Source organism: Musa acuminata, chromosome BXJ1-3 (genome assembly GCF_036884655.1).
Source record: "Musa acuminata AAA Group cultivar baxijiao chromosome BXJ1-3, Cavendish_Baxijiao_AAA, whole genome shotgun sequence".
Taxonomy (NCBI): domain Eukaryota; kingdom Viridiplantae; phylum Streptophyta; class Magnoliopsida; order Zingiberales; family Musaceae; genus Musa; species Musa acuminata.
In genome coordinates, this window is record NC_088329.1 from 43,356,952 (window position 1) to 43,368,951 (window position 12,000).

Sequence of the window (12,000 nt, forward strand, 5' to 3'; positions counted from 1 at the left end):
AATTATGTTAAGATAAATAGAATTAGATATTTAACTTTTATAACTATAGATATTTTAATATAATTTTTTTTAAACCAGAATATTAAAAATCGTGATGTAGTTATTTACCCTAACTGAAAACCGTTATACGGTTCATACCCATTCTAGCTTCCACAACATCGTAACAGTGCCCAAAAGTTACCCCCTCTTCTCTCTCTCTCTCTCTCTCTCTGGTGATCGTCGCTGAGAGCGGCGACTGGCGACGGTGGCGATGGCGTCCCACCTTCTGAGCCGAGCAAAGAACCTAACCCTCTCCTGCCGCCTACTCCACCATCCTTATGCCCCGAGTGATCCCGTGGCCTTCGCTCACTGCCTCCGAGCAGTCGGCTCGCTCGTCTCCTCCCATCCGCTCCCTGATCCCAGATCCGCCTCGGCCCCCACTGCCAATCGCTCGTCCCCCGTTGCTTCCTGTCTCGCCCGTGCCCCAGTTTTCGGCCACCTTGTTTCTGGAAAGGTTAACCCTTCTTCTTGGCCTCCTTATTGTGTCCTTTGTCTTGTCGATCTCGTGTCTGGATTCTTTCGTCTAAGTGATCTTAAGTTTTGAGTTATGGATGTTGGTTTCTCGGCGTTGGTTTTTGGTGTACGAAGTCTGATTCATGTGGAAAACCTGCCATAGGTCTTTTTCTTCCAGTAGTGTGAGTCTTGTAGAAGTAAAAGGAGGATAAAAGACGGAGAGATTTTCAATCTATTAGTAGGCTGAAATTTTAATTGGTCTTTTGAAGCATCTTCTCGATTTGCCTCTCAGTGCTAGAAAGATTGTCTTTTTTGGTGCATATATGTAGTCATCGTAGCTTGAAGTGGAGGGATTTGTTTGTTTCTTGCGTGAAGGCCATGGATGGCCATGAGACGTGGGAGTAAATGGGGGCTCAGGATGACCTCCTGGACTCCAGTTTGCAGAGCAGCTACAAACTCTTATAAATTTTGTGCTGAGAGACTATACAAAAATCATGGTGCTTTAAGTTTTCATTAATGTTTGAAATAGGTGTATTCTGTAGATATAAACGATCTGATGGCCCAAGTTTGTCCCACTAATAAGCGATTGAACATCCAAAATTGCCGAAAAAGCACTAAGGATCTCAACTTTTGTTCACTTTTAATATGGGTAGCTCACTCAAAGAATAATGGTAAATGCATCAGTAGAAAGGTCTGGATCAAAGTATCTGGCAACCAGGAAGCCATACGTAGCTAATGTTAGTGCTGCTTAGATAAAAATGTTTAAGATGGATGTGTGGGATTATTAGAAAAGGTAATGCAAGAAATGTCTATATTTATGTAGCTTTGTTAGAAGATAAGTCGAGGAAAATGAATTTAAGATGATATCAGCATATAAAGAGGAAGTCTGTAATTTTGCTAGTTGATGGGGTGAGCTTATTAGAGTTATTGGTTTCAGGAGAGGCATTGAGCGACCTAAGAAAGCTTTATGAGAAACAGTCAGAGAGATTTCTTTATCTTTATTTGAAGTTATATTTCCCTAAACAGAACTTATTGATAGGATAAATTCCATATAGCTGAACCCATATAGTAGGAGATTTGTAGTTTACGGTTCTTGTACACACTGCTCTTAACTTTGCATACTTGCAAAATTATCAAGTAGTATAAGAAGGTTATATGAACTGATTTGGAGATGGTTGAAAGAAACATCAAGTTGTATATCAAGGTTGTAAGTGGCTACAAACCTCTGTTTGCCTTGAAATAGAGCAATGCCAGATTTAGTTGGATCTTTTGACAAAGAAAACTATGATCAACTGCCAACCTGATGTCTATGATCTAAGAAAGTTGGCCCCAAATGCCCAGCCAAGTTAAGATTGGCAAATTATGTGCTTCCACAAGAAACCTAAAAAACATCATATTATTCATTTGTTGAACAGCATAAAGCCACACATATTTTTTATTTATATTATAGTTCCATTCAATCTAGGAGTTATTATAGAATATTTTCATGGTCTCAAGGATTGTCAGGTAGATGTGACAGCTTTGCTACAGGGACCAATGTCATTATCACAGATAATTTGGACAATTGAGCCCACAAACAAAATTATGCGATGGAAGTCCAAAAATCAGCAGCTGCAAAGGATTGTGGATGAAATAGTTTGTTGCAAACTCTGATGAAGATAGTGATGGAGAATGACAAATGATGTGAGAGGGCTAAAAGGGAACTCAGAAATAGACAAATGAAGAAGCGACAGCTGGGTGATTACCCGAGGAACATTAAATTGTTACTGTGATGGAGGAACTTATAATTGAAAAGGCCATATCAGTGTATGAGACTCTCACCAATACAAGGTTTGGTGAGGGTCAATATATGTAGTCTTATCTTTAAATATTAAAAGTGGTTATTTCCGTAACTCAAACTTTGGTCTCCCAGGTCGCAAGGGAGCAACTTTATCATTGTACCAAGTCCTGCTTTCACAGGAATTCATAATGTAATATAAAATTTAAATATTTGATACATCATGATATCTTTTCGCCCTTTCTCTTTATTTCCTGTTTTTTATTTTGATGATTTGATCTATAATACATCTTTCTTCTAACTTCCCTAATGCCTTGTCGTATTGTTTCATTCTGGACTGTATTTTGAGACACCAATAATTTTTTGGTAATACTAATTTGAATGTTTTCTGTTACTGATTTTTATGCAGATTAGTTCCGAAAGAATTTTGCAAAATGGCACTTTTAGTCCATTACATGGAAGTGCACAGTTCTTAGCTCGCTCATTTCATGTGAAAGCACAAGGTGGAGAAACAAATATTCAAGCAGACAACACACATTTGCAGCATAATGTATGTTACTCCTCTCCTTGGCTGTTATTTTCATATGTGCCAAGGTTGTTTCTTCTATATTTTGCTGTTCTGTGATGTCTCCTCTCTATAATATATTAGACTATTGAAATGTTATTGCAGAACGTATCTGATGTGATTGGAGTTGAAGCACCTAGTTGTTTGAAGGGAAAGGAGAATGAGTGTTCAAAGGTAATTGCTTTCAGTCCACTGGAGGTAACCCATACTAAGTCACGAAAAAGCGGGTTGGTGAATGAAAGCTTGAAGGTAAAGACTATGGAGCTTTCTATAAAGACTACATATGCTCTGATACCAGCTTTGCTACTCATATCAAAATCAAAGTTGACTACTCCAGCGCTTGTTCTGTGCATATACTGGATAGCCTGGGTTTTTTAAAGAGATCTTTCTGGACTATGTTCACCATGAAGTGACGAGGAAATGGGTCTTGATATATTTTAAGCTGCTACTTTTTGTCTTAGCCAAGGACACTATCCTTGCTTTTGATCTAGTGTAACGTCGTCTTAGTGTGTCGTAACCACAAACTGCAGACTGATGGATAAGGAAGTCAGCCAATGGCCAACCCATGATTGTTGTTTTACTTGCGTTCTATGACTTCAAATTCCCAGTTTGTTTATGCTATAGAGGCTTGTGTCTAGATATGTTTGGGTTTTCATTTCTAGTGATTGTTGGGAGCTGGGGGTCGGCTGTGGTTCCATCAGTGCTATATGATTGTGGTTGATTCTAGATGTTGGTTTGATCTGGTTGGTTGTCTTTGAATAACTCAGCTCCATGGTGTCTTTCTTCTGCACATTGGTGGAAGGTAACCATGTAACATCGCCTGCATCTTGTGGCAAATGCAACTATGGAGAAGATGAAGTGCACACAGCAAGGTGTGTGTGGACCAACTCCAAATCTCTCGGGGAATATGGATGATGCCGGTGGCACATATGAAGTTTGTAGGAACTGGTACCTTAGTGGCATGAACCAAGATGTGGATATATTGGGTGTTGGATTCAATGGAATGAATCAAGGTCCTGTGAGCTGCATTTGTTTTGTAATAGCATACTTGATGATGGTTTGGTGATATGAAGTCATTTTGTCACTGGTGTTGTGCTTCAGGGATGAATCGGTGTGCGCTAATTAGTGCGTCAAGTTTTATGATAGTAGGTTTAGTGATACGAAATCATGTTCTCATCGGTTGTGTGCTTCAGGGATGAATTAGTGTGCACTTATTAGTGCATCAAGTATTTTGATGGTATTTCATTTTTACGTCTTGCACATTACTGCAATCCAAAGTTCTCTTATTGTCGACAAGGAATCAATCGTCTTGAGTTGGTCAGGTATGTGCCCATGGAATTTGTAGCATCAACCACTTTGGAGTTTTAGACATGATTCATTTTTATAAGTTCATATTGGTGTATTGATAAATGGTCGGTACAATACGTATCGAATTATATCGAGTGTATTAACACATGATATATGAAAACATATCAATGTATTATCTATATTAGTCCTCCATTAGATTGGTACATATTGCTAATATTGATCTATTATAGACTTAGGTGGTTTTGCTGGTGACACTACTACATGTTTGTCCGTAAAGGGTTAGGATATTTGAAATCTCTTATGGACCTTTAACGACCAACAAAAGAGAAGACGGGTTAGAGAAAATATTTAATTTGAGATCTATAAAAAGTCATTTCAGTAAACACTTGATAGATAATGCAAATTACAAATATAGACTTTGCAAACTTTGAATGATTGTGTGACAAAGGATCCAAGATTGTCCGCCATGATCAAAAGTTTTCACAAGTGCTCATATGACACTATTACGGAACAAGATAGCGAAGGCTCATCTAATCATGTGTCACCCAGGTAGTTCTTAGGTGATATGCTAATTGACACTCCGCACCATTCACTGCGCATTCCATCTCTGCACTGCTCCCTATTGTGGTTTTTACTTGATATAATTGCATATATATATATATATATATATATATATATATATATATATATATATATATATATATATATATATATATATATATATATATATATATATATATATATATATATATATATAAGGGTTAATTATAGATTATCTTATGTAGTTAGGTTTTTCTTAGTATTTTAGTTTTTAGATTTAAATTATATTAAAATATTTATATTCATGAAAGTGAGATATTTAGTTTTATTTATCATAACGTCATTTATTTTACTAATAGAAGTACGAAAATAATGAATAGAAAAAGTAATTTTAATGTTTCAATTGGTGGTGGTAAATGATGTTGGTGGTGTTGGATGACGATACCATTGGGGGTCATAGATGGTTGTTGTGGATGAGGAGTACGACAGTAACAGATGATGGTCGTTTTACATCTACGACAATGTTGACACAGTTGTCGAACAACCTCGCTTGATAATTGAATTGACATCAACATAGATACAAATACAAAGTGGCACTTTTGTCACTCGATAATTATGTTGATGTTGACTCAAATGTAGAACAACGAAAATGTCGTATAGCAACTACATTGGCGTCGACTCAGATGTAGGGCAACAAAAAGGTTGCTTAGCAACTATATCAATATTGATGTAATTATTGAGCGGTAAAAGGATCACTCGACATCTACATCAATGTTAATATAGATGCAAAGCGATACTCACCTCACGTTGGAGCTCACTTCGTCCATAATAATCACCCATTGTCTCAATGACGTTGTCGTCTGCTATCACTAATGTCGTTTGTCACTATAAACTAAAACATTGAAATTATTATTATTTCATTGTTTTTATACTTTTATCGATAAAATTAATTATGTTAAGATAAATAGAATTAGATATTTAACTTTTATAACTATAGATATTTTAATATAAATTTTTTTAAACCAGAATATTAAAAATCGTGATGTAGTTATTTACCCTAACTGAAAACCGTTATACGGTTCATACCCATTCTAGCTTCCACAACATCGTAACAGTGCCCAAAAGTTACCCCCTCTTCTCTCTCTCTCTCTCTCTGGTGATCGTCGCTGAGAGCGGCGACTGGCGACGGTGGCGATGGCGTCCCACCTTCTGAGCCGAGCAAAGAACCTAACCCTCTCTTGCCGCCTACTCCACCATCCTTATGCCCCGAGCGATCCCGTGGCCTTGGCTCACTGCCTCCGAGCAGTCGGCTCGCTCGTCTCCTCCCATCCGCTCCCTGATCCCAGATCCGCCTCGGCCCCCACTGCCAATCGCTCGTCCCCCGTTGCTTCCTGTCTCGCCCGTGCCCCAGTTTTCGGCCACCTTGTTTCTGGAAAGGTTAACCCTTCTTCTTGGCCTCCTTATTGTGTCCTTTGTCTTGTCGATCTCGTGTCTGGATTCTTTCGTCTAAGTGATCTTAAGTTTTGAGTTATGGATGTTGGTTTCTCGGCGTTGGTTTTTGGTGTACGAAGTCTGATTCATGTGGAAAACCTGCCATAGGTCTTTTTCTTCCAGTAGTGTGAGTCTTGTAGAAGTAAAAGGAGGATAAAAGACGGAGAGATTTTCAATCTATTAGTAGGCTGAAATTTTAATTGGTCTTTTGAAGCATCTTCTCGATTTGCCTCTCAGTGCTAGAAAGATTGTCTTTTTTGGTGCATATATGTAGTCATCGTAGCTTGAAGTGGAGGGATTTGTTTGTTTCTTGCGTGAAGGCCATGGATGGCCATGAGACGTGGGAGTAAATGGGGGCTCAGGATGACCTCCTGGACTCCAGTTTGCAGAGCAGCTACAAACTCTTATAAATTTTGTGCTGAGAGACTATACAAAAATCATGGTGCTTTAAGTTTTCATTAATGTTTGAAATAGGTGTATTCTGTAGATATAAACGATCTGATGGCCCAAGTTTGTCCCACTAATAAGCGATTGAACATCCAAAATTGCCGAAAAAGCACTAAGGATCTCAACTTTTGTTCACTTTTAATATGGGTAGCTCACTCAAAGAATAATGGTAAATGCATCAGTAGAAAGGTCTGGATCAAAGTATCTGGCAACCAGGAAGCCATACGTAGCTAATGTTAGTGCTGCTTAGATAAAAATGTTTAAGATGGATGTGTGGGATTATTAGAAAAGGTAATGCAAGAAATGTCTATATTTATGTAGCTTTGTTAGAAGATAAGTCGAGGAAAATGAATTTAAGATGATATCAGCATATAAAGAGGAAGTCTGTAATTTTGCTAGTTGATGGGGTGAGCTTATTAGAGTTATTGGTTTCAGGAGAGGCATTGAGCGACCTAAGAAAGCTTTATGAGAAACAGTCAGAGAGATTTCTTTATCTTTATTTGAAGTTATATTTCCCTAAACAGAACTTATTGATAGGATAAATTCCATATAGCTGAACCCATATAGTAGGAGATTTGTAGTTTACGGTTCTTGTACACACTGCTCTTAACTTTGCATACTTGCAAAATTATCAAGTAGTATAAGAAGGTTATATGAACTGATTTGGAGATGGTTGAAAGAAACATCAAGTTGTATATCAAGGTTGTAAGTGGCTACAAACCTCTGTTTGCCTTGAAATAGAGCAATGCCAGATTTAGTTGGATCTTTTGACAAAGAAAACTATGATCAACTGCCAACCTGATGTCTATGATCTAAGAAAGTTGGCCCCAAATGCCCAGCCAAGTTAAGATTGGCAAATTATGTGCTTCCACAAGAAACCTAAAAAACATCATATTATTCATTTGTTGAACAGCATAAAGCCACACATATTTTTTATTTATATTATAGTTCCATTCAATCTAGGAGTTATTATAGAATATTTTCATGGTCTCAAGGATTGTCAGGTAGATGTGACAGCTTTGCTACAGGGACCAATGTCATTATCACAGATAATTTGGACAATTGAGCCCACAAACAAAATTATGCGATGGAAGTCCAAAAATCAGCAGCTGCAAAGGATTGTGGATGAAATAGTTTGTTGCAAACTCTGATGAAGATAGTGATGGAGAATGACAAATGATGTGAGAGGGCTAAAAGGGAACTCAGAAATAGACAAATGAAGAAGCGACAGCTGGGTGATTACCCGAGGAACATTAAATTGTTACTGTGATGGAGGAACTTATAATTGAAAAGGCCATATCAGTGTATGAGACTCTCACCAATACAAGGTTTGGTGAGGGTCAATATATGTAGTCTTATCTTTAAATATTAAAAGTGGTTATTTCCGTAACTCAAACTTTGGTCTCCCAGGTCGCAAGGGAGCAACTTTATCATTGTACCAAGTCCTGCTTTCACAGGAATTCATAATGTAATATAAAATTTAAATATTTGATACATCATGATATCTTTTCGCCCTTTCTCTTTATTTCCTGTTTTTTATTTTGATGATTTGATCTATAATACATCTTTCTTCTAACTTCCCTAATGCCTTGTCGTATTGTTTCATTCTGGACTGTATTTTGAGACACCAATAATTTTTTGGTAATACTAATTTGAATGTTTTCTGTTACTGATTTTTATGCAGATTAGTTCCGAAAGAATTTTGCAAAATGGCACTTTTAGTCCATTACATGGAAGTGCACAGTTCTTAGCTCGCTCATTTCATGTGAAAGCACAAGGTGGAGAAACAAATATTCAAGCAGACAACACACATTTGCAGCATAATGTATGTTACTCCTCTCCTTGGCTGTTATTTTCATATGTGCCAAGGTTGTTTCTTCTATATTTTGCTGTTCTGTGATGTCTCCTCTCTATAATATATTAGACTATTGAAATGTTATTGCAGAACGTATCTGATGTGATTGGAGTTGAAGCACCTAGTTGTTTGAAGGGAAAGGAGAATGAGTGTTCAAAGGTAATTGCTTTCAGTCCACTGGAGGTAACCCATACTAAGTCACGAAAAAGCGGGTTGGTGAATGAAAGCTTGAAGGTAAAGACTATGGAGCTTTTTATAAAGACTACATATGCTCTGATACCAGCTTTGCTACTCATATCAAAATCAAAGTTGACTACTCCAGCGCTTGTTCTGTGCATATACTGGATAGCCTGGGTTTTTTAAAGAGATCTTTCTGGACTATGTTCACCATGAAGTGACGAGGAAATGGGTCTTGATATATTTTAAGCTGCTACTTTTTGTCTTAGCCAAGGACACTATCCTTGCTTTTGATCTAGTGTAACGTCGTCTTAGTGTGTCGTAACCACAAACTGCAGACTGATGGATAAGGAAGTCAGCCAATGGCCAACCCATGATTGTTGTTTTACTTGCGTTCTATGACTTCAAATTCCCAGTTTGTTTATGCTATAGAGGCTTGTGTCTAGATATGTTTGGGTTTTCATTTCTAGTGATTGTTGGGAGCTGGGGGTCGGCTGTGGTTCCATCAGTGCTATATGATTGTGGTTGATTCTAGATGTTGGTTTGATCTGGTTGGTTGTCTTTGAATAACTCAGCTCCATGGTGTCTTTCTTCTGCACATTGGTGGAAGGTAACCATGTAACATCGCCTGCATCTTGTGGCAAATGCAACTATGGAGAAGATGAAGTGCACACAGCAAGGTGTGTGTGGACCAACTCCAAATCTCTCGGGGAATATGGATGATGCCGGTGGCACATATGAAGTTTGTAGGAACTGGTACCTTAGTGGCATGAACCAAGATGTGGATATATTGGGTGTTGGATTCAATGGAATGAATCAAGGTCCTGTGAGCTGCATTTGTTTTGTAATAGCATACTTGATGATGGTTTGGTGATATGAAGTCATTTTGTCACTGGTGTTGTGCTTCAGGGATGAATCGGTGTGCGCTAATTAGTGCGTCAAGTTTTATGATAGTAGGTTTAGTGATACGAAATCATGTTCTCATCGGTTGTGTGCTTCAGGGATGAATTAGTGTGCACTTATTAGTGCATCAAGTATTTTGATGGTATTTCATTTTTACGTTTTGCACATTACTGCAATCCAAAGTTCTCTTATTGTCGACAAGGAATCAATCGTCTTGAGTTGGTCAGGTATGTGCCCATGGAATTCGTAGCATCAACCACTTTGGAGTTTTAGACGTGATTAATTTTTATAAGTCTATTGGTGTATTGATAAGTGGTCGGTACAATACGTTATATCGAGTGTATTAACACATGATATATGAAAACATATCAATGTATTATCTATATTAGTCCTTCATTAGATTGGTACATATTGCTAATATTGATCTATTATAGACTTAGTTGGTTTTGCTGGTGACACTACTACATGTTTGTCCGTAAAGGGTTAGGATATTTGAAATCTCTTATGGTCCTTTAACGACCAACAAAAGAGAAGACGGGTTAGAGAAAATATTTAATTCGAGATCTATAAAAAGTCATTTCAGTAAACACTTGATAGATAATGCAAATTACAAATATAGACTTTGCAAGCTTTGAATGATTGTGTGACAAAGGATCCAAGATGGTCCGCCATGATCAAAAGTTTTCACAAGTGCTCATATGACACTATTACGGAACAAGATAGCGAAGGCTCATCTAATCATGTGTCACCCAGGTAGTTCTTAGGTGATATGCTAATTGACACTCCGCACCACTCTATGGAGCTAAAAAACCCCTAAAATGGCTGCTTAGATTATTTGTTTTTAGGCAGTTTTGTCTCTACGCAATGACTACACATAACCTATGATTACAAGCTTGAAACGACGATAAAAGCTAATCAAAATGGGACTACCAAGCCTACTGTAAGTCCTTTACATTTTGTGCAAAGCATGAACAAAACTGAAAGATAAAGACATACATGAGCATTATATCGAATACCCTATTTACAGTTTTGTCTGTGACATTCTCCTCTACTTATTCCTTCAACGTCCTCGTCGAAGCCTTTGCGGATGCAACATCTCCTCGTCTTTGCTGAGTCTTCAATCTTCTGCTTTAGTTACAATGCACCACTAGGCTCCTAACTGCTCTATGTTGTTGTTGTTGAGTAGTCGAACTTTGATTCGTCATACTACTTTAACTCGCTAATGACTCTAACTCTAAGGTGGGATCGATCGAGTTGTACTGATCCTTGTTGGTTCCTATGGATCTTTTAGGAAAAGACCTTCCTTATTATGTGTTAATCTCTCAAATGTCTCACACCACTTGAGCTAGGTGGATGTTTATTGGAGTTTTAATGAATATCGTCTTATAAATTTTAAAGTTTTTGAGGTCTTTTCTCCGTAAAATTTACACATCACTTTCGGTTTTGTTTGATATTCTGTTAAGAAATGAGTAGTCTACTCTTGGTAGCACCAATCACTATTGGTGAGGATTTGACAATTGTTGTCTTCCACTTTTTTTGAATGGTATTTGAACATGTGTATAACTCTTCTGCTGGATAAATAAGAGAACTGAAGTACTTAGTTTCACCCATTCTCTTAATGGTTGAGAAGGCAAAGGTTAATTGACTTTGCCCACCTCCTAAAGGGTTATACTCTATACATCGAGCCGGTTGCTAGTCTTCGCTTATTCTTTGCTCACACTTCTGAAATACTCAAAGTGTTTGCACTCCTTGCGTTGAGTTAGCTACTGCGATTTGCCTTCTCATTACTATTAAACTTCTGGAATACAAGAAGTTCTGCCCAAAGAGAACAACGTTTTGCTCTGATGTGGAGCAAGTCTCCAATAATTTTGTTCACCTATGGGATTACACTATATTCTCCATTATTTCTATTACCTACTTCTTTGAGTAGAAAAAGTATAACACCACGTATTGCTTACTTCATTCCTTAGTCGAGCACTCCTACATCAACCCAAAGTTGCCCACTTTCGACTATCTTAATGAGAACCCCGTTGACACCTATCTGATGAAGTTTCCTAGTCTCTACCCCTCGGCCTTAGTTTCGTATTTAGAATTTGCATCTACATTCTCCACCTCCTCGACCCCTTTCATGACTAAATGCTCTCCCTCCATGAGAGCAAGGGATCGAGGACTCCACGGAAGTCTCACCTCTATGGTATTATGACATTGCTATGCCTATGGCCCTACTATCTGTCGCCTCACATCTATGTCCCTTTCTTCGCTATTGGTAGGTCTGTCTCTACGACACTTCTCCGAGTCTACCTCCATTCTAATCGCAATTTAATATTGGGTAGCTAAGTCCCTTTGGACTTATCAGCTTTCTTGTCCCTTTCGACCACCTGCTTCAACACATCTGTACTCTCCGAATAGTTCCCTTTGGTCGATGGAAAGACAGACTATAACTCT

At 38.0% G+C, this 12,000-nt stretch overlaps 1 protein-coding gene across 1 annotated transcript; it reads left to right on the forward strand.

Moving 5' to 3' along the window:
• The first annotated feature begins 142 nt into the window (after nucleotides 1–142).
• LOC135633053 (uncharacterized) lies at nucleotides 143–9,083 on the forward strand. Its single transcript, XM_065142113.1, has 5 exons — nucleotides 143–493; nucleotides 2,679–2,819; nucleotides 2,940–3,083; nucleotides 8,305–8,445; nucleotides 8,566–9,083. Exons 1-5 carry the CDS (start codon nucleotides 251–253, stop codon nucleotides 8,836–8,838), a joined length of 942 nt encoding a protein of 313 aa, XP_064998185.1. The 5' UTR covers nucleotides 143–250; the 3' UTR covers nucleotides 8,839–9,083.
• Nucleotides 9,084–12,000: the final 2,917 nt, after the last annotated feature.